The sequence below is a fragment of the Leucopleurus acutus genome (genome assembly GCF_964270905.1).
Source record: "Leucopleurus acutus genome assembly, chromosome: 4".
NCBI lineage: Eukaryota > Metazoa > Chordata > Mammalia > Artiodactyla > Delphinidae > Leucopleurus > Leucopleurus acutus.
In genome coordinates this window covers 140,904,975-140,932,813 of record NC_139146.1, presented here as the reverse complement: position 1 = coordinate 140,932,813, position 27,839 = coordinate 140,904,975, and the positions used below count along the sequence as shown (strand labels likewise).

Here is a 27,839-nt window from a genome sequence, read left to right as displayed (position 1 = left end):
AATTAAAAAATTTATGTGTAACAAATGTATTTCTGAGGTCAGTTGATCAGCATTTATCTTAAGCAGTATCAAATATACCCAAAATATTTAAGTAGGCCAATTTAGTTTAAAACACAAAGATGAATGAGGTATATTGGGGGAGACAGATATGGATGCCAGTATAAAATCTTCAACGAAGTAAGTTCTATAATGAAAGAATATTTAAGATATTAGTGGTGCAAACAATATCGATTTGATAGGCTCACAGAGTTTGCTATGAAGATAATTTTAAAAAATATAATTGGTATGTAAATTCTGTCTCTAAAATTCCTAGTTTGTTAGTTATCCATTAGAAAACTTGAAAGTTATTTGTTTCTTTCAACTTTTATTGTGAAAATTTAAAAACCTATTCAGGGGCTTCCCTGGTGGTGCAGTGGATCCGCCTGCCAATGCAGGGGACACGGGTTCGAACCCTGGTCCGGGAAGATCCCACATGCTGTGGAGCAACTAATCCCGTGCACCACAACTACTGAGCCTGCGCTCTAGAGCCCACGACCCACAACTACTGAGCCCATGTGCCACAACTACTGAAGCCCACGCACCTAGAACCTGTGCTCCGCAGCAAGAGAAGCTACCACAATGAGAAGCCCGTGCACCACAACGAAGAGTGGCTCCCGCTCACCACAACTAGAGAAAGCCTGCACACAGCAAGGAACACCCAAGTCAGCCAAAAATAAATAAATAAATAAATTTATTTAAAAAAAAATACATCCTATTCAGATGTAGAGAGATTGTAGTATAATGAACCACCATGTACCCATCACCCAAGAAAGCTTCAAATTGATGAAAACCTGAAACGCTTTTTAAAAACATGACTTTCAAGTTCAGAAAGTTACAAATTAATTAACTGCCCTAGAAAAATAACATCTGTACAAATATGAATCCAAATGTAAATACTTGTGATATACTTTGAAATTCACTAATACCTCTTTTTAGTATCTTTGTATTCAAACTCCATTAGTGAATGTGTTTTTAACAGTTATGTGTGTTTTATTTTAAACAGTGTGCAGTATTTTATAGTATTGCCTTTTAAATGTGAGCATAGTATCTAGAATAACAGTAGAATATTACTTACCTTCAGTGCTGAGAATCAATTTGTTTAGTTGCTGCCAGACATTGTGAAAAGTGACATCATATCAAATAGAAATGAAATAAAGCTTTTGTGCATTTAAGCTGCACTGTCAGATACTCCCATTTGAAACTCAGATCTTCAGAGGTGTGTTATCTAAATCATGCACTTTTTTGGTTTTTTTATAATTCTTTACATTAAATTGCTTATACCAGAATTCCTATTTCATCTCAAATTTTGGTTATTTTGTTCACATTATTCTTTAGATGCTATTAAGCTACAGCTGGTTGAAGCAGGCCTGGTAGAATGTCTACTAGAGATTGTTCAGCAGAAAGTGGATAGTGACAAAGAGGAGGATATTGCTGAGCTCAAAACCGCTTCAGATCTAATGGTTTTATTACTTCTTGGAGGTGAGTTGTAATTTATGCCAACGAAAGAACATGACTGTCAGATATTTAAAAATTTATCGTCTCTTTTATAAATACTATATTAGGCATTTTCTCATTTTCCTGTCACATTTAATCCTGTTGATTTGTTGATTTTGAAACCTTAAATACATCTTCCAGTATTTAAAGAGCTGTCATATAGAAGAGACAGCTGTGGCACCAAAGGACTAAAAGCGAGATGGCTACTTGGGACTTAGACTAGAAAAATTCTAAGCCCTTTTGTCCAGTCTCTGCTAAAAGGTTATTAGAAAAAGAGTCATTACTGGGACTTCCCTGGTGGTGCACTGGTTAAGAATCCGCCTGCCAATGCAGGGGACACGGGTTCGAGCCCTGGTCCGGGAAGATCCCACATGCCACGGAGCAACTAAGCCCATGAGCCACAACTACTGATCCTGCGCTTTGCAGCCTGTGAGCCACAACTACTGAGCCCACGTGCCACAACTGAAGCCCGTGTGCCTAGAGCCCATGCTCTGCAACAAGAAGGCACCGCAATGAGTAGCCTGTGCACCACAACGAAGAGTAGTCCCCACTCACCACAACTAGAGAAAGCCCACGCACAGCAACGAAGACCCAACACAGCCAAAAATAAATAAATTTATAAATTTATTTAAGAAATAGAGTCATTACTTTTCCCTTTGTGAATTATAGATTGTAAAGTATCTATGTGATTTCCCAATTGGGTATCAGTTAAGAATAGGGATATGTTACTTCTAAGTATTTTTCTCTTACCTGTTGCATTTACCTCTAGATGAATCCATGCAGAAATTATTTGAAGGAGGAAAAGGTAATGTGTTTCAAAGGGTACTGTCTTGGATTCCATCAAATAACCACCAGCTACAGCTTGCTGGAGCATTGGCAATTGCAAATTTTGCCAGAAATGGTAAGCATATGAGTTCATCCTTATTAAATCAGACCTTCTGTATTTTTAAATTTTGCTTTGCCATAACGTATACTAAACCTAAAACAGTTCAGAAGCGTGTGCAGTATCTGTGTGTAATACTACCTTAATTTTTCAGAAATCTGAAATACTAATATTGACTTTCCCAACAAATTACATATTTTATGCAATTCAACTAAGTTCTAATAGTTTAAAGGTCATGAACAGTGATTATGAAGTCTTTCTTTTGAGTACTGTGTACTTCAGAGATGAATAAACTTGAGTCCCATTCTAATAAACATCTGATCTGGGAGGATATACTTTTTTGCCTGGTGATTTTATTTTGGATTTAATAATCTGAGTATTCATTATTGTGCCTCATTTATAATGTTACACCTATAAAATCTAAGCATGGGTAATCCTCTGGTTTAAGATAGAATATTTACTTAAATAAAATTTCAGAGGCACCAGACCTCCATGTATATTTCTGAAGTCTGACACTTCTGCTATTCCCTCTAGAAACTTATACTGTGTCTAGGAAATACGAGTTATTTTTGTTTTTAATTTGATTTTATTTGAGTATTAACTGTTGTTATAGCATGTTATAATAGATGACTTATTCCATTTTTCCTTCCTTCCTTCTGGGGACCATCATTAACTCCTTAATGATGAAATTAAGACTGGCAAAATATTGATAATTATTGAAGCTAAATGGGGGGTAAATAGTAGTTCATTATAATACTCTCTTTGCTTTATAAATGTTTCAGAAATTCTGTCTTTAAAAAATAATTTAAATATCAGCCATGATGACAAAATGTAGAGTACTGTCACTGTAACGTTCGCAGAACACTGGCATACTTCACTATAAATGGAAACTATTGGAGGACATTTTAAGCATGTGGTTTCTACTTACTCGTCTTCTGATATATTATCAGGAACTCAGCTAGAGACTTTTTTGGCCAGTTTTTAAAATTTTGGCCAGTTTTTAAAATTTTATCTATTTTAAGAATCTTATAATCGGATTCTCAGTCAGTAAACAAACAAAAAAATCTGTAAATCTGATGTAAGAAGGAGATGGAATTCATTTTATTTTCCTATAGCTCCATTTTCCCTAATGTAGATAATGGGCAGGCATCAGTTTTACAAAATGTTTATAGATATTTGTAAAGAGGGAAAAAAATGTTTTTTGTTGTTATTTAGATGGAAATTGTATCCATATGGTAGACAATGGAATTGTAGAAAAACTTATGGATTTACTGGACAGACATGTAGAAGATGGAAACGTAACTGTGCAGCACGCGGCACTAAGTGCCCTCAGAAACCTAGCCATTCCAGGTAAGACTTCAGAATGGGAGCCAATGAGATTTATCCTAAAAGTCATCTATGAGATGGGGTGCTTTGAGACAGTTGTATCAGTAGCCTCTTTATTAGCTCAAATGCTTTTATCTCGTTCTCAGTGCAGTCCAATATTTTAATCTATTATTTAAATGAAATTCGTGGTTTCAGTCATAGAAACTGCTCTGAAACAACATCAAAGCCAAGGTCAATAGCTCAGAAAGCAATAGTGCCTACTGTACAGCACAGGGAACTCTACTCAATATTCTGTACTGACCTATATGGGAAAAGAATCTAAAAGAGAGTAGATATATGTATATGTACAACTGATTCACTTTTCTGTAAGCAGAAACTAACACAACATTGTAAATCAACTATACTCCAATAAAAATTAATTAAAAAAAAAGAATGGGAGCCAACTGTGTAAGAGATAAAGATCTGTCGTTTTGGGAAGATATTTATGTGATTTGTGGACCTGCCCTGACCAAGAAAAGAAAAATAGTCTTCAGATTGCTTACATTTTTCTTACTAATAAATGGAGATCATATGTTAAAGAAGTTTTCTGAGACTATACAAGCATAATCTTCCTTTTTCAGATTATTCAAATATTCTATTACTTTTTGTGAACTCCTAGATTTTCATCATATTGTATAGTTAAGATTTTTTAAGCATCTTCAGCTGAGGTAAGATAATGGTATCAATTAACAGACTCCCTTAAAGAATGACTTTAAGAATTCTTTTTCCCTACGAGCAGACGTACAATTTTTTTAAATAGCCTTAATGTGCCTTTTTGGATTACAAGGCTTTTGAAATCACATTATCACGGGAACTAATACAGGATATAGTTGAAACTATCCTTTTATTCTACTTTCTAAAGGTAAATTTCTGATTAGGTAAAACAGTATAACTATATGAAAATGCAATCTATATAAAATCAATTTGGCTCATGTAGCAGATTAATATTGTTTATTAATGTCTATAATATCTATATTAACAGTTGGGTCCGGGACAGAGGTAAAAAGAAACATTTATTACAGTTGAGGAATTGTGCTTTTCATAAATAAGAAGGCAACATTATCAGATTTCCTTTACAAATTATTAGTTTATGATTAGATTTTAAAAGCAAGTAAGTGTGATTTTGTATGTTGTGCTCCTGTAGACGAATAGGATACTTATCCCCTAGCCCTCCCATTCCCAGTTCCATTCTTAAAATTAACAGAAAAGTAACAATGTTGTTTTTAAGTAGACAAATATAACATGGGGCCTTAAGATAATAAGACACTCAAAAAATGTATATTGAATTGAATGATTATCATCAAAAATGCTATCATTTTAACCAGTGTTTTATTTTCTCTCTCTCTAGTTATAAATAAAGCAAAGATGTTATCAGCTGGCGTCACAGAGGCAGTTTTGAAATTTCTTAAATCTGAAATGCCCCCAGTTCAGTTCAAACTCCTGGGAACATTAAGAATGTTAATAGATGCACAAGGTAAGAGAAATGCTTTCTCAAGGTGCATTTTTGGTATAATAGTCTTAACGTGCCTCTAGTGGAAAAAGGACCTGTTTTTAGCTTTCAGAGTTATGTAATCATAAAGATAAGTAGCAAATAAAAGGCAAAAAGAGATTGGTTTTGGAACCCCCATTCATTAATTTCCATGCTTGTTATAATTGACTTTCAATGGAAATTATATTGCATTTCTCTTTATTAGTACATATAATCTGATTTTAGGTTAATTTATTAGTGGTTCTTGAGGGGTTTTTATGTTTTGGCATTTTTTATACCCTTTCTTACCTTGTAAAATTATCAAGTTGCAATACAGTGACAGTCAAAATTTTTTTAAATTTGTTTTGCAAACAGGGAGATCATTTTTCTGTTTACAGAAACAATAATGAAAACCAATCCTTGGGATGAGTTACATTTATTTACTTACTTCTAAATTCTAAACCTTCTCTGTACTGATTCCTTAGAGTACTGCTAAAAATTCTTCGGTACAGTTTTCCAAAGTACTAACACACTGCCAGGCTGAGCCAGAAGAGTATAAAGTTGTTTATTTTGTTTTTGTATAAAAGTCCACAACTGAATAGAAAATCTCAATAGTCCATCAGATACGGAATATTTGCAGTTCTTGCTTTAATAAAATTGTTGTGTTCTGTTTTTAGACCTGTAATTTTCCTTCACACTCTTACATCTTTACCAATTACTTCAGTTGATTGCCTATCAGTGATTCATTCCTTTGTGGTTTGCCTTCTTTCCTATAGCAGAAGCTGCTGAACAACTGGGAAAGAATGTTAAATTAGTGGAGCGTTTGGTGGAATGGTGTGAAGCCAAAGATCACGCTGGTGTGATGGGGGAGTCAAACAGACTGCTCTCTGCCCTCATACGACACAGTAAATCAAAAGTAAGTCCCGGAGGAAACCGTTCATTTATTTATGAAACAGGTTAAAAGAAGATGGCAAGAGAAAAAGCTTGAAAGTAAAGGTATTCCTTGACTTGTGTAAATCTCCTTCGTATAAATAATTGACTTCACCATAGTAACTGTTCCAGCTGGTTGGCCACAGGAATGTTCCTCCCCGTCAGATGCTACCTCTTGGCATCTTTCCCTGCGGCAAAAGCAGCTGTTAACTTGGACCTTCCTACTACCTGTCTCACCTATAGCAGCCTAAAATCCCATCCATTTTCACTGACACCAGTACAGGACCAAGTATATTGTTGACAAGATGGAAAGTATGAAGGAAGCATAGCAAAATGAACTCCTGTGGTAGTCCTTTTACCTCTTCATCATAACTGCTCTGTCAGGCCCATTTGTTCATTTCACAGTCAACATTTTGGTACTTACAGTGTAAATATTATAAAATATAGTATGACTTTCAAGAATTAACAGTCCAGTGGGAGGGCAGATATAAAAACAGCATTAAAGCCACAGACTCCAATTCAGATATAACTTAGAAGACAGAGAGACCAACTGTCTGGGCATCACAGAAGGGGTCATGTTTTAGATGTTAACTGGGAATCTCTCAGGAGGAGAGTGGGAAGAGAAAGCATAGAAAGGCCTCCAAGCAAAGACCACAGCGTGTCAGCAGCGCAGAGGTCTACAACAACATAGTCCGAGAGGAAAACTGCAAGTAAAGCAGTATTGCTGGAGCAGAGTGTGTAAAGACAGTGACCAGAGAGGAAGAGAAGAGGGGATCAAGATGAATTATGTGCCAGCTTAAGGCGTATGAATTTATCCTATAGAGAATTAGGAAGCTCCCAAAGGATTTTAAGTGCCAGGGTGCTATTATTTGGTTTTCATTAGAAAGACGACTCTAGGGCTTACTAAGGGCAAGGAAAACATAGTTTTTCAAAAATATACGTGCGAGATGATAAAGGCCTGAATTAAGGTTTTGGGTTAAGCAATTTGAAGTTGCTGGTATTCAATCATTTTGACACAAAGAAACAAGTATCATATGGTTCAACCTAATAGAAGCAGTGAGGATGGAAAAGAAGGATTTGAGAAAGATATGAGTGGCAGAATTGACAGAATTCAAAAGTGGGGTCCAAGGAGAAGGAGGTTTTAGAGAGAATTCCAAGTTTGGGGCTTAGCACCAGGTGGGGTAATCATGCCATTCATCAAAATAAGAGACTATGAGAAGAACTGACATTCCCTAACTTGCTTACTGCCAAATCACTCTTCTATCCTTTTCAGAGTCTTTACCTAATTCTTTGCTCCATTCTAGGAGAATTCTTACCAGTGGTTTCATTTAGGCAAACCATAGTTCTGTTAACTAAATTGCAACAAACAGAGCCATGTTTGGGCATCTGAATTTGGAACTCTCAGGGAAATTCCTGTTACTTGTGGTGGTTAGGCCAATGAAGACTTGATTAATCCATAATATACCTTAAGTTCACTAACAACTAACAGAATTGTATAACCAAACCATTAGTGGACACAAAAATGTGTGCACAGGAAGATAACGTTCCATCATCTTAAATAACCCAATCTTGGAACCAAAGCTATTCAGATGCTGTAATATTGAGATCTGAGGGTTTTGAGGCTTTTCTGTGGGTTTCATTATCACAGATTCCCTTTCCCTTATCTAATACCATACTCCCTCCCCCCAAAAGTTTTCAAATAAAATACCCATTAAGCATCCATCACCATGTAGGTTCTTTGAAAAGACTTATGAGAAATATGGGATGGTACCTTTCTAGGTGTGTGTGTGTGTGTGTGTGTGTGTGTGTGTGTGTGTAATAAAAAACAATTTGAAATGATATGGGATTGCAACTTTATAGTTACCTTATAACTTTTTTACAATTCAGTACCAGATAGGCTACTTTTTCCTTTACATATGTTTCCTACAGTTGAGATTATACTGCTACTAAGAGGCAATAGGAACCTTGATTCATAGACGTTAATGATTAGAATACAAGGTGTGTTATTTGAGCTCTGGATTAGAATTATTAATTTAAATTATTTTTAAATTTAACAAACATTCAAGGAATAGATGATTCTGTTTGAACAGCATTTCTCAAAATATGTTCTATCGAATAATAACCCCAAGAAATGTTCCAAGACAAAGGGTTTCATGGTCAGAGTAGTTAGGATAATAGTGCATTCCCTTTACTTGCCTTTAGAATTCTGTAGAAGCTCTAAAGAAACTTCCTTAACTTTAGCTATTTAACTGTGGGTCTTTTTTGCAAGAGGCATCTATTAACATTCCACTGGACATACTTTGGAAAATGCTGCTCTGGAGTAAGTTTTTAAAATAATTAAACACTAGGTACAAATTTGTTACATTCCTGTATATCCTTAACCAGCTGTTGTGAATCACAGCTCTGTCCTTACGTTATTCTTAAACTTTGAATATTCTACTCCTTTTAAAGTACTTTGAATATTCTGCTCCTTTTAAAGTCACCCTGAATTCTACCTTAGAGTCCAGTCTTCCAAAAGTTTGCACTGATTCATGGGGTTTCATGCTGGCTTAGGCCTTTCAGCCATATATGGTGTATCCTTGTGCTTATGCCAATAGGTAAAATTACATCTTCTCTCTAAAGAGTGCCCTAGGCTACGACTCGTAACCAACTAGCTGGACCTTCTGACTGCAGATATCAAAAACAGAGAAAGAAATATAGTTTGCCTCTACAATAGGAAAATAAAAATTCCCTTTTATCAAAGTAGGCACTTTTCTTTAACCTGTAAAATATTCTTCATCAGTATCAGCTAAAAACTTGTTTAAACAAATGTACTTAGTCATTTGCTTATTCATCCAACATTTACTTAAACCTATACTGAGAGCTTTGATGATACAATATTAAAAAAGAAAATTTTTGGTAGGTGATTCAGTAGCTACACCAGCCTACAGTCTTATAAATCGATTATCTCAAATTCAAGCCTATCTCAAACCATTCCATTGTAACAACATTGTTATACAATTTTCAACAGAGTCTTGAGCTGGATTTATCTCAACAGTTAAGAACAAACTGACCATAAATGCTAAATATGTGAGACTGTTAACATAGATAATTTGCCTTAGTTATATATGTACCAAAATTTAGTTTTCCATAAGAAAACTCCTTGAAAAATAGGATTATGAAATAAAATATTGTTTCAAACTTTGTAAAGCATTATAAAATATTTCCAAAATTCTTAAAGACTCTCCAGAGACATCTAAGGTTTAGAAGGATTACCCAGAGAAAACGTCTCATTATGTATATCTACAGTTTACTTATTATAAATGAAATGGTTTCAGAGAGGTTAAAATAAGCTCTGGATTCATTTTAGAAGTGTATTGGTTAAAATTAATTTTCCAGATGAACCTTCTTGCTCTATGGAGTGGTGCTAATATTCTTTTTTTTTTAATCTTGAAGTTAAAAATATAACTTTAAAATACATTCATAGAGCCCCTTCAAATCACATTAAATGACTGCCTCTGCTTGGCATTATGATGAATTCAGTGTGTATGCTTTTCCATAGACCACAGATGGTTAAAAACAAGACCTAGTAGTCAAACTGCCTGGATTGAATCTTGGCTTTTTACCATTTAATCACTGTCTGATTTGGGGCAAATTCCATAACTTAATCTAAGCTTCCATTTCTTCATCTATAAACTGGAGATAATATCTAGCTAGTGGGATTTTCTGTGAGGATAAAAATGAGCTACTATCTGTAAGTTACCCAGTGTATAAGTGTTGTCCAGTGTATAGGTGTTTCTCCATACAGGGTAGCTGTCAATAGTAATAATCCTCTTTTGTCGTATGACACAAGTACAGTGCTTCATTTATCTTTTATCCCCCATTCTATCGGGCAAAGTGATTCTGTAGAGTAGCTACTCAGTAAGCATTTATTGAAGTAGGAGGAGAGAGGGCAGGCACTTTAAAGGACAGTACTCAGATATTCGTTCCAGAAAAGTGAGATGAAAAGAAGCTACGCTTTGATTTAAGGGGTCAGGGTGGGGGGTGGTGATTTTTGGTATTTCTGATGTGCAAAATTTCTTCATTCATTCATTCCTTTCCCTTCTTTCTACTACAGTGGGCTTTTGAGGGTGAATCACAAAAGAGAGGATGAAATGACAGCCCAGGAACCTTCCTAGGTGACTGCATATGTATCTTGTGAATCTCTTTTGATCCTTTTTTACTCAACAAGCTCCTTTGTGATATTTATAAAATTCTTTACTAATTTTAAGAATTCTGTATCAGTTTCAAACAAACTGCCTCTGAGTAAGCAGTATAAAGCGGTATATAGTCATCCTCGTCCCTCGGTATCTGAGGGGGATTGGGCACCCTCTCAGATACCAGAACCTGTGGATGCTCAAGTCCCTTATATAAAAACGGCATAGTATTTCCATGTAACCTACACACATCCCCCACAGACTTTAAATCATCTCTAAATAACTTGTAATACCTAATGTGATGTAAATGCTAGTAGATCGTTGGAAATACAGTGTAACTCCTAAATCGTTGCCAGCGCACAGCAAATTCAAGTTCTGCTTTTTGAAACTTTATGAAATTTTTTTCCCCAAATATTTTCAGTACACGGTTGGTTGAATCCATGGATGCAGAACCTGCAGGTACGGAGGGCTGACTATATTGGGAGGCTTTCTTTTCATTAGAAAAGGCTTTAAAAGATAGTTTCTCACTTTCTAAAAAAGCTGATGCGCAAAGACATTAAATGCTAGAACACAACTGCTGTAAAAACTCAGAACTTAGACTGTATTTGATTTAGAATGTTCGCTCACTAAGCAAGGTTGGACTCAAAGCAAAGATACTGTCTATAACTAGTTTTCTTAAAAATTTACATAAGGTAGAAGCATAAACCCTTTTTCCAATATTTTAGCAAATTAATTTGAAAATATTTCTAATTACAGTTTTGTACCATTGAAGCTAACTTGGACAGGCTACTTAAAATATTCAGTGCTTACTTCAAATTACTAAAAATAGTGAAAAGGAGTAAAATTACTTTTTAAATATTTTATAATTGAGGCTTTCTACTAAATCGTATTTAATCCAACAAAACCCTAAGTGAGATGAAGACAAAAATGAGTACTAGAAATAAATGTACCCATTTCTTTCTATCTAGCCTTTGCTGTATACTTTTATGTGTGCTCTTCATATCATAACTTTGTAATTATAACAAAAACCTATGAGATATACACTTACATTGTCTCAGTGTTATAGGTGAAGTCTCTGAGATGCAGAGAGAGTCAGTAGTTTGCTCAAAGTCAGTGGGATTTATTGAGTCTGGAGCCCACTGCCCCTCTGCCGCTGGAGAGGACAGAGCTGTAGGCACCATGAGAAATGAGGGAGACAGAATTTTGATTTAACTTCTGCTCAAGTCCTTTTGTATGTAATCTAGTTTTGTTAGACCCAACAAAGGTTTTAAAAGGCTGCATACATACATGTATACATGCACACATACATACGTAAAAAGCTTCACCTGATGCATCTGAAAAAACTACCTGGTGTTATAATAAAAATCTGAAAGGAAGAACTTTTTACATTATTATTATTCCAAGATTTATTCTCTTTTGTTGATCTCGTGGTAAGTCTTCATTTGGGGCAATGGCACTTTTATTTCTTCGACTTCGTTAGCTTCTGGGACTCTCTGTTCCTTGATATGAACTGCAGTGGTCTTTTTTGCTTAGGTAATTTAAGTTGTCATCTTTTGATGAATTTATTTAAAGGTAAAAGCTTTTTCCTTCTCTTCTGTGAAGAAGAAGAAATTATGGTTAAATGTAATGATTCATAGGGACACTGTCAGAAAACCACTCAACAGTGAATTGACTGATGGTAACACAGTTTTTTTATGTTTAAAAGTAAAGTTTATAATTCTGTGATATTAATTTATTGTAGGATGTAATTAAAACCATTGTACAAAGTGGTGGCATCAAGCATCTAGTTACCATGGCAACTAGTGAACATGTAATAATGCAGAACGAAGCCCTTGTTGCTTTGGCACTAATAGCAGCTTTAGAATTGGGTAAGTACCCCAGTGACAAACTTATTTTCTCCTGTTTTTTTTTGGATGAAAGGAAGCACAGGAGTGGAATAGAAGTCAGACAGGACCTTGACTAGAAGCATTTTGCCAGTGTGTTTCTGTACCCGTCCGGATCTGAGTATATGGAAAATCATATTCTATAGATTGTCACCATAGCTGTCCTTTTTGGTTGTTCTTTTGGTAACATTTTTAGGGTAATGCTTTAAGGTTAGTTGGACTCTCAAATGATACCTCAAAGTTTAGGCACTTAGGGAATACAGAAAACATTTTCAGCAGACCTCATGGAGAAGTGAAACAATACTTAAAATACAACAAGTTAAGGGTTTGCTACTCTTCCAGACATCCAGACCTTCCCTTCCATCTCTACTACTGATTCTCTCTTACTAACCTCCTCCTCTCTATCACCATGGTTTCTGTTGCTTTACAGCATTGCCTTCATTCTAAATTCTCACCTTTTATGTCACTCTTCTGTGTATTTACATTCAGGATTCCCCCAAAGCAGAGTCTGAATGATTCAGGTAGTTTCTCTCTAGCAGTAGCATTCCTGTTACTCAGAATTCTTCAGGAGAAGCTAGCATCTAGTTTATGGGTAGCAACTTTGTCTCCGGAACCAAACTCTGATACATAGTCAGCTGGGGACAATCAAAGTCACATGGCCTGTGGTAAGGCCTGAGGTTGCCTTACATAAAGGACGACTATAGACTTGGTAGGCATGTCCTGTTCGGTTCAAAACCATTCGGGTAAATACTGTTAACTGATCACCTCAGTTCCCAGTGATGATTTTTGCCCATAATTCTCACACTGGGGCAAGTGGACCCACCAACTCTTATCCCAGGAAGGAGAAGCCAAAAGATAAACATGGTATATCCCCTTCAGTGTCAGATTTACTCAGATTTCAGGTATGAGAGATTTGAATTTTTGTTCTCTTAAGGGGACAATTAAAACAATTTATAATTTTTAAAAAATCAGGTATAAGTAAGATGTAAAATTTTCTTGAATTCTAAAGAAAGAAAACATCCAGAAAATATATGTGGCTTTGGTCACTAACTTAGGTTAAAGATGCTGTGATTTCCTCCATGGTTTGGGTGGATTATGGGAGTCTGTCCAGAGGTCCAGACACCTTTAAGAGGGGAAGCTATGATGAAGAGGTGAGAGTTGGTGAGGACATTGAATACCAAACGGGGTTCATGGCTTGATTTTTAAAAATGGCTTAAAGTGATAGAGCAATTTCAGAATATCCTTGACTTCCTATCCTGGGCTGAATCTGGTCTTGTGCCCTTCATAACTAGTATCTTCTAAATAGGCTTTAATTTTGTCTGCTTCCTGATAGCTGAGCATTGCCTGAGTCTGTTTACCTTATCACAAAACTATATAAAATGACAAAACATAATCATATTTGTTGTTGGTACCTAGTGTTTCCTAGGCTCTTTGAGCCTAAGATTTAGAAATGAGGTCATACTACCTTTTTAATATAAAATACACTTGGAAAACCGTATCCTTACAGGCTTTTAGATATTATTAAGGAATTACTATAAAATTTTTGTACGATAATAGTATTGAAGCAACATTTTAAGAGTCCTTATCCTTTTTTTTTTTGTTTTTTTTTTTGATAATTGTACATTCACAAGCAGTCGTAGGAAATAATACAGAAAGATCCCTTGTACACTTTGCCCAGTTTTGCCCAGTGGTAACATTTTGCAAAAGTAGTGTAACATCCCAACCACTGATACAATGTACCTATCTTATTCATACTTCCCCAGTTTTACTTGTACTTACTTGTGTGTATGTTATATTCAGTTTATCACCTGTGTAGGTGTATCTGAGCAGTTCTAATACCACAAGGATTCTCCATTTATAACCACATTCACCTACCTCCTACACTGCTCCTAATCCCTGGAAACCAATAATCTGCCCTTCATTTCTAAAATTTTTTTCATTTCAAAAATATATAAATGGAATCATATCGTATGTGACCTTATGGAATCGGCTTCTTTTGCTCAGCATAAATTCCTAAAGAGTCATTGATTTGTGTGTCAATAGTTCATTCCTTCTCATTCCTGAATAGTATTTTGTGATATGTATGTACCACAATTTGTTTAACCATTCACGTATTGAAGGACATCTGGGCTGATTCCACTTTGGGATTTTTAAAAATAAAGCTACAATGAACATTCATATATGGGATTTTATGTAAACATAAATTTTCATTTTTCTAGATAAATGCCTACGAGTTACTAGATAACTCCTGGGTTGTATGGTAACTTCATGACTGATATTTAGAGAAACTGACAGACTGTTTTTCAGAGTGGCTATACCATTTTACATTCCCGCCAGCACTGCATAAGTGATCTAATTTGCTCTGTACCCTCACCAACGTTTAGTATTGTTCCTGTTTTTTTCTTTTATTTTAGTCAATCTGATAGATATATAGTGATATCTCATGCAGTTTTAATTTCCATTTTTCTACTAACTACTGATGATGAACATCTTTATGTGCTTATTTGCCATCTGTATTTATTCCTTGGTGAAATGCCTATTTAGATCTTTGCCCATTTTCTAAATTGTTTTCAACTATTGAGTTTTGAGGATTATTTATATTCTGAAAGTCCTGTAGTTTTACATTTAACTCTGTGATCCTTTTTGTATTAATATCTGTATAAGATGTGAGGTTTAGGTCAGGGTTTCTTTTTTTTTCGCCTATGGATGTAATTGCTCCAGCACCATTTATTGAAAAGGCTGTCTTTCCTCAACTAAATTGATTTTGTACCTTTGTCAAAAATCAGTTGCGCTTACGTGTGTGGGTCTACTTCTAGGGTCTTCTTTCAGTTCCTCTGACCTATGTGTCTGTCTCTCCACCAACACCACACTGTCTTGATAACTGTAGCTATACAGTGACCTTCATATCAGGTAGAGGAATTCCCCCCACTTTATTCTTCTTTTTCAAGATTGTTTACCTCTTCTAGGGCCTGTGGCTTTCCATATAAATTTTAGTATAAGCTTATCTATTTCCTATGGAGAATCCTCTTGGGATTTTGATAGGAATTGCAGAGTCCGATTCTCTTAAAGATACATGCTGAAATACCTGTGGAGGAAATTATGTGATTATAGGATTTGCTCCAAACTAATTTGGGATGGGTTAGAATAAGTGGATAAGACTAGAGATAGAGGATACACAGTTGGCCATGATCATTTTTGAAGATGGTGATAGTACATAGTGTATCATACTATCTTTTCTGCTTTTGTATATGTTTAACAGTTTTCATAATAAAGGTTTTTAATTGCCTCATATTTAAAGGAATGTTTTAATATTGAATTTTAGGCCTAAACTCCTGAAATATCTACTGAATTTTAGATCTAAATACCCTTTTAACAAGGTCTAAATTTAATATTGCATATCTATGTCATTATTATTTATGAGTCCCATTTGAAAGGTTTCACATTATCAGTTTCTAGAAAGGGAAGTTAGTATTTAGCCAGATTGTACCAGGTTCATACCCAGTGAATATAACTGATACTTCGTTTCATGTTCCAGGCACTGCTGAGAAAGATCTAGAAAGTGCTAAACTTGTACAGATTTTACACACACTGCTAGCAGATGAGAGAAGTGCTCCTGAAATCAAATATAATTCCATGGTCCTGATCTGTGCTCTCATGGGATCTGGTACGTATTTCCTCTGTCATTTGATAGTCATCAACATATGGTTGACATTAAATATAAAATAATAGTAAATGGTGGCTTTGGGTTTTAAAAGCATTAGAAATTAGTTTATGGAAGATACAGGATTACTTTTACACTGCAAATACTCCCAAAAGATTCTTAATAATGAAAAGTGTTATATAGCAAATATAGGCAAAAGTCAGTGTTAAAAAATTAATACCTTTAAGTTTCATTAACCCTAAAATATTTTATATAAAGAACAAATTCTGATTTTGTGTACCATGATATTAGCTAAGGAGTTTGTTCAAGAAATCATTGGCATATCTTGTTAATACATTTCATGGACCACTTGAAAAGAACATGTATCCTGCTGTTATCGAGTGGTGAGTTCTATAAATGCCAATTAGATCCTTTTGTTTGGTAATGGTGTTTCTGTATTCTTGCTGATTTCCTACTCGGTCTGTCAATTACTGAGAGAGGGGTGTTGAAGTCTCCAGCTATTATTGTTGATTTGTCTGTATCTCCCTTCAGTTCTATCAGGTTTTGCTTCATACATTTTGCAGCTCAGTTGGCAGGTGCATACACCCTTCCTAGTGGATTTACCTTTCTATCGTTATGTAATGTTCCTCTCGGTCTCTGGTAGTTTTCTTTGCTCTGAAGTCTACTTTATCTGATATTAATATAGCTACTCCTACCTTCTTTTGAATAACATTCACGTGATCTTTTTCTACCCTTTCAGATTCAATCTGCGGTATCTTGTATTTGAAGTGTAGGCAGCATATTGTTGGGTCATGTTTTTTAATCCACTCTGTCATCCCCCCACCTTTTTTTTTAATGCTTAAAGATTACATAATTTCATCCACAAAGTTGGTTATCATTATTATTACTACCATTGGTTAGACGAGGAAGCCAAGACAGTGAAGTAAGTGAGCAGGGACATTGCAGTGGTGCTGGGTGAGGAGTGGTGAACATAAATTGTCCTGTCTGGTTAGTGACAGGCACTTTCAAGGTGATGGTAACAACCCAAATGATGGGCAGTAGAGGGGGTGGGTGTCGGGAAAGCACCTCTGGTAGTGAGCCTTGATGGGCAGAGTTGCGTTTCTAGGTGGACTTTTTTGTGCACACACCAAGGGTGGATATGACTCCTGGGGCAGGCTCACCTTATCCAAGTACAAAACCAGAATGTTAGTTTACTTATATATAACGAGAAGTATGCCTGCCACTGATCTCAGCACACCCCAAGTGCACATGTCTGGCTCATTGACTCCTTCAGGGCAGACAGGCATCAAGGGTTGCTTGATGAGCTTTGATCAGAACAAGGAGAATTAAATGAATGGACTGTGTAATGGCATCAGGTCAAAGTGGTTTGATGCATCTGTCTCTGCAGTTGCATCAGCTTTGCTAAAGGAACTGGAAGCATGGAATCCCTGGGCTTGAGGCTCCATCTTTTTGGATGTTGCTGGTATGGCTCTGTCTGCATTACCCACAGTAGTGTTTTCTGTTCTATGCCGCTGTACTGACGAATGCCCCAGTAACCTCTGCTTTGCTTGCATTCTTTGAGGTAATTGTTGATCCTTTCCACAAATCCTGCTTGGGCAACCCCTCAAATGTTAAAATTCTCCTTTACAAAGAGTGCATCCATTCTCAATTTGACCAATAAATAAATGGTCAAGACACTCTTGTGTTAAGTCTTCAGTTAAGGAAGTATTTCCTTTGGTTATTTTCTGAATTTTTCCAGGGCCAGTATTTTTAGTGATGCACTGTTAGAGAAAAATAGAAATATTATTTGGGTAACCGGTAAGATTTTTTATTTTTTTACTGTAATATGATACCCAAGTTGGAGAGCAGTGGCAAACAAAAAGTTTGTGTGTTGTTTAATCAGTAAGCAAAAATCATTTACTATTTCTTTGGGTTTTTTATTATTATTGCAGTTTTTAATATTTATTCCATTTATTTAAATTAATTTTTAAAAGTTCACCCATTTCTCCCAACCCCAATCCCTGTCCCCTGCAACCACCAATCTATTCTTTGTACCTATGAACTTGGTTTTTAGATTCCACATATAAGAGAGATCATATGGTATTTGTCTTTCTCTGTCTCATTTCACTTAGAATAATGCCCTCAAGGTCCAGGCGTATTGTCACAAATGGCAAGATTTCATTCTTTTTATGGCTGAATAATATTCCATTATATACACACACCATAATTTCTTTACTCATTCACGTATCCATAGACATGTAAGTTGCTGCTGTATCTTGGCTTTTCTAAGTGATGCTGCAATGAACATGGGGCGCATATGTCTTTTCAAATTAGTGATATTTCCTCTGTATACATTTAGAACCACATTAGTGTTATAATTTTTGTTTTCAACCATCAAACATAATCCAGAAAACTCTTGATAAAAGGAAAGCCTATTGTATTTATCTGTATGTATTTGCTATATCTGTTCTTTCTGATGTTCCAAAATTCCTTTTTTTCCCTTTCTGTTTAGAGAACTTCCTTTAGCCATTCTTTCAGGTTAGATCTGTTTGTGACAAATTCTCATTTCCTTTATTATTCCTTATTTATTCATTTTCGTTGAGAATATCTTGATTTCTTTTTCATTTCTGAAAAATATTTTCTCTGTGTTTAGAATTCTGGGTTGACAGTTCTTTTCTTTCAGAACATGAAAAATGTTGTGCCACTTTCTTCTGGCCTCCATAGTTTCTTATGAGAAATCCACTATCTCGCTGTTTTTTCCCTTGTAGGTAGGGTGTCATTTCTGTCTCAAGACTTTTTTCTCTTAGTTTTCAGAAGTTTGAATATGACGTGTCTTGGCATAGATTTCTTTAGGATTATCCTGTTTAGGGCTTGCTCAGCTTCTTGAATCTGTACGCTATGTCTTTCGCTAAATTTGGGAAGTTTTTAACCATGTTCCTTCAGGTACCTTTTCAGTCCCACCTTATTTCTCTTCTCCTTCAAGGCCTCTTATGACATAAATGTGAGCTCTTTAGTTATATCCCACAGGTCCCTGAGGTTTTGTTCATTTTTTTTCCAGTTTATTATCTCTCCGTTGTTCAGATGGGGTAATTTGTATTGCTTTATTGCTTTGTATTGCTTTAAGTTCACTGATTATTTCTTCTGTCTTCTCTTCTTTCTTCTGTCTTGATAGGCTTATCAAGCTTTTTGTTGCAGGTACTATAGTTTTGAGTTCTAAAATTTCTATTCTCTTCTTTATATCTTCTGTTTCCTTGCTGTGATCTCATTTGTTTCAAGCATGTTCATAATTGTTCAGGCATTTTCTTAATGTAAAATATACATATAATTTGCCATTTGAACCATTTTTAAGTGTACAGTTCAGTGGATTAAGTACATTCATATCACTGTGCAACCATCCCCACCATTCATCTCCAGACCTTTTTCTTCTTTCCAAACTGAAACTCCATACTCTTTAAACAGTAACTCCCTAATCACCCATCTCCCCAGCTTTTGGCAACCACCATTTTATTTTCTCTCTTTATGAATTTGACTACTCATGGTACCCCATGTAAGTGGAATCATACAATATTTTTCCTTTTGTGTCTGGCTTATTTCCCTTAGCATAATGTCTTCAAGGCTCATCTATGTTGTAGCATGTGTCAGAATTCCATTGCTTCTTAAGGCTGAATAATGTTCCGTTGTTTGTATATATTACATTTTGTTTATCCATTCATCCATCAGTGGACATTTGGGTTATTTTCACCTTTTGGCTATTGTGAATAATGCCACTATGACCATGAATGCACAAATATCTGTTTGAGTTCCTGCTTTCAGTTATTTTGCTTATATACACAGAAGTGGAATTGCTAGATAATACAGTAATTCTATGCTTAATTTTTTGAGGAACCACTGTACTGTTTTCCACAGTGTCTGCACCATTTTACATTTCCACCAGAGGTGCACATGGGTTCCAGTTTCTACATCCTCGCTAATATTTGTTATTTGTTTTGATAATAGCCATCCTAATGGTTGTCAGGTGCTATCTTATTGTAGTTTTGATTTGCTTTCCCCTGATGATTAGTGATGTTGGGGATCTTTTCATTTGCTTATTGGCCATTTGTATATCTTATCTTCTTTGGTGATATGTTTAGTCAAGTGCTTTGCCCATTTTTTATTTGGGTTGTTTTTGGAAAAGTTCTCTATATGTTCTGTGTATTAAATGCTTATTGGATATATGACTTGCACGTATTTTCTCCTATTCCAAGGGTTGCCTTTTCACTGTTGTGTCCTTTGATACACAGTTTTTAATTTTGATAAAGTCCAGTTTATCTATTTCTCCTTTTGTTGCCTGTGCTTTTCATGCATATCCAAAAGATCATTACTAAACTCAATGTCATGAAGTCTTCCCCCTATGTTTTCTTTCAGAATCTTACAGTTTTAGCTCTTATGTTCAGGTCTTTGATCTATTTTGAGTTAACGTTTGTATGTGATGTAAGGTAAGGGACCAACCTCATTTTTCTCCTGTGGATATTACCAGCACCATTTGTTGAAAAGACTGTCCTTTTGTCATTGAATGGTCTTGACACCCATGTTGAAAATTATTTGACCATATATGTGAGGCCTTATTTCTGGGCTTTCTGTTCTATTCTGTTAATTTCTCTGTCTTTATATCAGCACCACACTGTTTTGATTATTGTAGCTTTGTAGTAAGTTTTGAAATTAGGAAGTGTAAGACCTCCAACTTTATTCTTTTTCAAGATTGTTTTAGATATCTGGAGTCCCTTGAGATTCCATCTGAATTTTAAAATGGATTTTTCTATTTCTGCTAAAAACGTTGGTTCTGGTTTCATTTTTTGTATTTTTTTTAGCCTTTCCACCATGTTTATTTTTATTTTATTACGTTGTAATGAAACTGATTATTTTTATTATTAGTTTTACCATTATATTCTATTAGTGAATGTTTTATTTATTTTTTAAAATTTTAATTTTATATTGGAGTATAGTTAACAATGTTGTGTTAGTTTCAGGTGTACAGCAGTGTGATTCAGTTATACATGTACATGTATCTATTCTTTTTCAAAATTTTTTCCCATTTAGGTTATTACAGGGTATTGAGCAGAGTTCCCTGTGCTGCACACTAGGTCCTTGTTGGTTATCTATTTTATATATAGTTGTGTGTATATGTCAATCCCAAGCTCCCAATCTGTCCCACCCCCGCCTCCACCCCTGGTAACCAAAAGTTCATTCTCTAAGTCTGTGAGTCTGTTTCTGTTTTGTAAATAAGTTCATTTGTATCTTTTTTTCTTTAGATTCTGCATATAAGCGATATCATATGATATTTGTCTTTCTCTGTCTTATTTCACTTAGTATAATCTTCAGTCCATCCATATTGCTGCAAATGGCATTATTTCTTTCTTCTTAATGGCTGAGTAATATTCCACTATCTATATGTACCACATCTTCTTTATCCATTCATCTGTCAGTGGACATTTAGGTTGTGCTACGTCTTGGCCATTGTAAACAGTGCTGTGGTGAACATCGGGGTGTGTGTATCTTTTTGGACCATGTTTTTCTCCAGATATATGCCCAGGACTGGGATTACTGGATCATATGGTAGGTCTGTGTTTAGTTTCTTAAGGAACCTCCATACTGTTCTCCATACTGGCTATACAAATTTACGTTCCCACCAACAGTGTAGGAGGGTTCCCTTGTCTCCACACCCTCTCCAGCATTTATTGTTTGTAGACTTTTTGATGATGGCCATTCTGACTGGTGTGAGGTAGAATCTCATTGCGGTTTTGATTTGCATTTCTCTAATAATTAGCGATGTTGAGCATCTTTTCATGTGCCACTTGGTCATCTATATATCTTCTTTGGAGAAGTGTCTATTTAGCTCTTCTGCCCATTTTTTGATTGGGTTGTTTTTTTTTTTTGATATTGAGCTACATGAGCTCTTCGTAAATTTTGGAGACTAATCCTTTGTCAGTCGCATCATTTGCAAGTATTTTCTCCCATTCTGTGGGTTGTCTTTTCACTTTGTTTATGGTTTCCTTTGCTGTGCAAAAGCTTTTGAGTTTAATTAGGTCCCATTTGTTTATTTTTGTTTTTATTTCCATTACTCTAGAATATGGGTTGAAAAAGATCTTGCTGTGATTTATGTCATAGAGTGTTCTGCCTATGTTTTCCTCTAAGAGTTTTATAGTATCCAGTCTTACATTTAGGTCTTTAATCCATTTTGAATTTATTTTTGTGTATGGTGTTAAAGGATGTTCTAATTTCATTTTTTTTACATGTAGCTGTCCAGTTTTATCAGCACCATTTATTGAAGAGACTGTCTTTTCTCCATTGTATAGTGTTGCCTCCTTTGTCATAGATTAATTGACCATACATGTGTGTGTTTATTTCTGGGCTTTCTATCCTGTTCCATTGATCTATATTTCTGTTTTTGTGCCAGTACCATACTGTTTTGATAACTGTAGCTTTGTGGTATAGTCTGACATCAGGGAGCCTGATTCCTCCAGCTCCGTTTTTACTTCTGAGGATTGCTTTGGGTATTTGGGGGTTTTTTTGTCTCCATACAGATTTTTAGATTTTTTGTTCTAGTTCTGTGGAAAATGCCATTGGTAATTCGATAGGGATTGCGTTGAATTTGTAGACCGCCTTGGGTAGTATCATCATTTTGACAATATTTATTATTCCAATCCAAGAACATTGTACAGTATATCTGTCCATCTGTTTGTGTCATCTTTGATTTATTTCATCAGCGTCTTATAGTTTTCAGAGTACAGGTCTTTTGCCTTCTTAGGTAAGTTTATTCCTATGTATTTTATTCTTTTTGATGAGATGGTAAATGGGACTGTTTCTTTCATTTCTCTTTCTGATCTTTTGTTGTTGATGTGTAGAAATGCACCAGATTTCTGTGTATTAATTTTGTATCCTGCAGCTTTACCGAATTCACTGATGAGCTCCTTGTCTTGTTCCTGATCTTAGAGGAAATGCTTTCCGCTTTTCACCATTGTTAGCTGTAGGTTTGTCATATATGGCCTTTATTATGCCCACTTTGTAGAGAGCTTTTATCATAAAAGGGTGTTGAATTTTGTCAAAAGCTTTTTTCTGCATCTATTGAGATGATCATATGGTTTTTATTCTTCTACTTTTTGATGTGGTGTATCACAGTGATTGATTTGCATATTATGAAGAATCCTTGCATCCCTGGGATAAATCCCACTTGATCATGGTGTGTGATCCTTTTAATGTATTGTTGGATTTGGTTTGCTAGTGTTTCGTTGACGATTTTTGCATCTCCGTTCATCAATGATATTGGCCTATAACTTGCTTTTTTTGTGGTACTTTTGTTTGGTTTTGGTATCAGGGTGATAGTAGCCTCATAGAATGAGTTTGGGATTGTTCCTTCCTCTGTGATTTTATTGGAATAGTTTCAGAAGGATAGGTGTTAGATCTTCTCTAAACGTTTGATAGAATTTGCCTGTGAAGCCATCTGGTCCGGGACTTTTGTTTGTTGGGAGTTTTTTAATCATAGCTTCCATTTCAGTACTTGTAATTGGTCTGTTCATATTTTCTGTTTCTTCCTGGTTCAGTCTTGGGAGATTGCACCTTTCTAAGAATTTGTCCATTTCTTTTGGGTTGTCCATTTTATTGGCATATAGTTGCTTGTAGTAGTCTCTTATGATCCTTTGATTTTCTGTGGTGTCCATTGTAACTTCTCCTTTTTCATTTCTAATTTTATTGATTTCAGCCCACTCCCCTGTTTTTTCTTGATGAGTCTGGCTAAAGGTTTATCAATTTTGTTTATCTTTTCAAAGAACCAGCTTTTAGTTTCCTTGATCTTTTTTATCATTTTCTTTGGCTCTATTACAGTTATTTCTGCTCTGATCTTTATGAATTCTTTCCTTCTACTAACTTTGGGTTCTGTTACTTCTTCTTTCTCTAGTTGCTTTAAGTGTAAGGTTAGGTTGTTTGTTTGAGATTTTTCTTATTTCCTGAGGTAAGATTGTATTGTTGTAAACTTCCTTCTTAGGACTGCTTTTGCTGTGTCCCATAGGTTTTGGACTGTTGTGTTTTCGTTGTCATTTGCCTCTAGGTATTTTATGATTTCCTCTTTGATTTCTTCAGTGATTCATTGGTTGTTTAGTGGCATATTGTTTAGCCTCCACATGTTGTGTTTTTTACAGTTTTTTCCTTGTAGTTAATTTCAAATCTCATAACGTTTTGGTTAGAAAATTTGCTTGATAAGATTTCAATTTTCTTAAATTTACCAAGGCTCGCTTTGTGGCCCAACATGTGATCAGTCCTGGAGAACGTTCCATGTGCACTTGAGAAGACTGTGTATTCTGCTGCTTTTGGACGGAATGCTCTATAAATATCAATTAAGTCCATCTGGTCTGATGTGTCATTTAAGGCCTGTGTTTCCTTATTGGTTTTTCTGTCTGGATGCTCTGTCCATTGATGAAAGTGGGGTGTTAAGGTCCCCCACTATTATTGTGTTACTGTCAGTTTCTCCTTTTATGGCTGTTTGTTAGTATTTGCCTTTAAGGTGCTCCTGTGTTGGGTGCATATATATTTAAAATTGTTATATCTCCTTCTTGGATTGATCCCTTGATCATTAATTACATAGTGTCCTTCTTTGTCTCTTGTAACAGTCTTTATTTTGAAGTCTATTTTGTCTGATATGAGTATTGCTACTCCAGCTGGTTCTGGTTTTATACCTCAGTTTTATCAAAATAAACACATCAGTTTGAGGGATGCTAATTACATTAAACTTACCGGACTTAAGAGGAATCCTGTATTTTACTGTAACTGAAGTTAAATAGAGCAAGAAAACCAGAAAGAGGAAGATATAGTAGGCTCCTTTTTTAGATTTCCTATCACAGAAATTTGTTGAAAGGATGTGAGGTAATAACCTTTTTATTTGCCACAAAATTAATTTGAAACAGATCTAAGATTTTTCCGTAAGTATTGGACTTCATATTTGAACTGATGATAGGGTTAAGTTAGGAGTGTATAACTGAACCTTGAGATCATACAATGAGCTGTGTTTTAATGATAACTCATTACTTTAATCAACCTTTGACTGTAGAACTTGACATATGATTTATTTTTATAAAGGGTCTCTGATTTTTTTATTCTAACATCCCTAAAAAAGACATTTCTAGGCTACTGCTGTGTCTTTTTCCAGAATTGTTCCTAGTTTTATAACTCAGTATCATTTAAATGAGCATTTTGGGTATATGTTTTAGGTCGAGTGTATAGTAAGAAAGATTAGAACAACCTAATAGAAGCATACCTGTTGCCTTGTTTTTGTCTTCCAGAATCTCTACACAAGGAAGTACAGGATTTGGCCTTTCTAGATGTTGTATCCAAACTTCGCAGTCATGAGAACAAAAGTGTTGCTCAACAGGCTTCTCTCACAGAGCAGAGACTTGCTGTGGAAAGCTGAGAACTACCCCTCCCTGATACACCCCTCATTTCCCCTTTGTCCTCCATCCAGCTGCCTCTTCTGCTTCATTCTCTTCCATATCACTTGTGCATGCATGTAATGTTCCAATGCCAATTGAAGAACTGCTGTAGGTACCTTCCCAATAAGATTTCTAAACCCATAGTTAGTTAGTTAGTTAGTGTGAACATGAATTTGTCAAAAACAAGTCTCCACCCCATAACTGTTTCCTTGTATTCCTGTTGCTTGAGCTACATTAAGTAGAATGTGCATGTTGTAGTCCTATGATGATGACGTAAACTTGGTACTACACAATGACTTGCTCCTCGTCCTTGGTAGACTACATAATAATGTACTGGTAAATTAATTAGAAACAAATGAGAATGCAGCAGGATCTGACTAGCTTATGAAAGATGGAATTGAATAGTAAAAATAGCTCCATTTCTTGGTGCTTGGAAAGCACAGTGACCAAAAAACCTGTATGGCTGCTTATTCATTAGTCTTACCTACTAATGTCAAACCCATGGTACCTAGAGTTAAATAAAGTCCAATGCTCTCGCTCTTTACCCTCTGGTTTCTTCTTCTTCCTTTGTAGACTCCTGAAACTGCCACAAACTTGGCAAGACTTTCTAAGGTTTTCTATGTCATATTTAACTGGCCGTCATCAGTAGCCTGATGCTGAAAACATTTGTAGTTTTCAGCATGAAACTAAGGGGTTGAAGAATAGTACACTAGTACATCTTGTTTTTTGCCTGTATTTTAGATTCTGATATATGTACAGTTTCACCTCAGAATTTCTTCTGTCAGTTAATCAACATTGTTCACCACATCTCTTTAAAAGTCACTTGGCATTTGTTTTCAACTGAGAAAGTTGAGTACAGCTCTTTAGAAAATGGATTTTTTTTTTCCTGTTTTTCACCATTCAGCTTGAAAGCAAGAAGTTTCCTTGGTCTTTTAACCCTTTTAAATTTTATATGAGAACTAGCAGGGCATATGAAAAAGATTAAGAAGTGTTTGTCTAGACTAAAGAAAGGAAGGTCATAAAAGCCATAGTAGCCAGTCCAGTTCATTCTGCACATGGCCTCATCCCAGTAGCTGTTAGAGTTTCCCACCTCCACTTTCCACAGAGAACTGCAGTGGATCTTAAAGCCTATCGGAAAGTGACAGTGCCAAGTGCCAAGACTGAAGAGGTCAGAAGCCCCCTTGGCAGAATGTAGTACACTCTTCACTGCTACCACCACACCAAACGGGTCTTAGAGCTTTGAAACACATGAACATCCCTGTGACATACCTGCCTTCTCCGAATGCCCGTGTTTGACAAATACTGGCTGAAAGGTAAGGTGGGCTCCTTGCTCTCCAGAATTGATGCTGCGCATCTCTATGGGGTGATCGAAGTTGGACTTTCGACTCTGAAATAGCTGTAATTCGAGAAAGTTAAAACCCCAGTGGAGGTAAAGAACTTTTTGAGTGACTGTTCCCTCTGATGTCCAAGCAAAGGACGGTTATTGTGAGCGCTTTTGCTACATTTACTGTAAGAACGATCTGGTTCATTGTCTTCTCCTGGGCTGGATAGTGGACTATATTTTATTTTAGATTTTGAAAGACATCTGTAATGTTGCATAATAGGCTGTCCATATTAATAACTAAATAAACAGTATATAAACTGTAAGGACATCATTTGGTTTATTTGTATATTTTACTTCTATTTCCAGCTCCTAGAACAGTGCCTGCTCATTGTTGGTGCTCAGTAAGTATTTGTTGAATGAATCCCTACTTCCGTGAAACTTCCAGAGTGCCTGAACTATTTCTAGATAGATTGATAGAGAAATTGAGATGTAGGTATTTGTCTGACTTCAGAGAATTTTCCTTTTTTGATGGTAAGATCTGTCTGTATTGAAAAGCATTATATAGAAAACCTCGGAACAGAAGCGTCCAAAAAGCACGGACTTGAGGGAAAAAAAAAAAAAAAAAAAAAATACTGTCTGGGCCACAGCTGCCAGCAATCAATTTGCTGATATGCTAGGAGCTCTCATCTTCAGCAAAACAAAATGCAATTCAAATCACCAGTTGTTCTGCGGCCTGACCAGACCAGAGGCTGTGCCCTTATGATAACAGGGCTCCACCAAACTCGGTGATGTGCTGCTGTGCCAGGGCAGTGGGTGGGAGTCCACAGACAATACCATCCCTCTCCTACTACTTGGTCTTAGTTTTAGAGACCACCCTTACGTTAGTTTGCTACTCACTAAGAGTGCATTCTAAGGGAAAGATGGGAGGAGCCGCAAAACAAAACTTTCATGACCACTTTGTGCCAGGACTAGAGCATAGATGAAAAGCAAAAAGGCCAAAACTTAGAGGGAAGGAGATGTCTGAGTGAAATGCACTGGAATGTCCTCCTTTCCTCCCTCCCAGTCCCATTAGCTCCTTGGAATCTTGCTAACCACCCACCCAGAGTGTAACTTCACTGTGCTCAAAGCAAAATTGATTAAATACTGGCCCATAATCCTGTATCTTCCTTGATAAAACATGCTT

General features: G+C 35.8%; 1 protein-coding gene across 9 annotated transcripts in view; it reads left to right on the top strand.

The window, feature by feature from the left end:
• Positions 1-26,608, top strand: part of RAP1GDS1 (Rap1 GTPase-GDP dissociation stimulator 1) — a 156,266-nt gene extending 129,658 nt beyond the window's left edge. For 7 of the 9 annotated variants that reach the window (XM_082838431.1, XM_082838436.1, XM_082838430.1 and 4 more), the window contains 8 exons: positions 1,375-1,518; positions 2,303-2,434; positions 3,632-3,766; positions 5,130-5,255; positions 6,026-6,165; positions 12,096-12,222; positions 15,773-15,901; positions 25,186-26,608. In XM_082838431.1, coding sequence (XP_082694557.1) covers positions 1,375-1,518; positions 2,303-2,434; positions 3,632-3,766; positions 5,130-5,255; positions 6,026-6,165; positions 12,096-12,222; positions 15,773-15,901; positions 25,186-25,313 — 1,061 coding nt within the window. In that variant the 3' untranslated portion in view covers positions 25,314-26,608. The remainder of the gene's footprint in view (positions 1-1,374; positions 1,519-2,302; positions 2,435-3,631; positions 3,767-5,129; positions 5,256-6,025; positions 6,166-12,095; positions 12,223-15,772; positions 15,902-25,185) is intronic. The other 2 variants (XM_082838437.1, XM_082838432.1) reach the window with 1 other exon arrangement.
• The last annotated feature ends 1,231 nt before the right edge of the window (positions 26,609-27,839 follow it).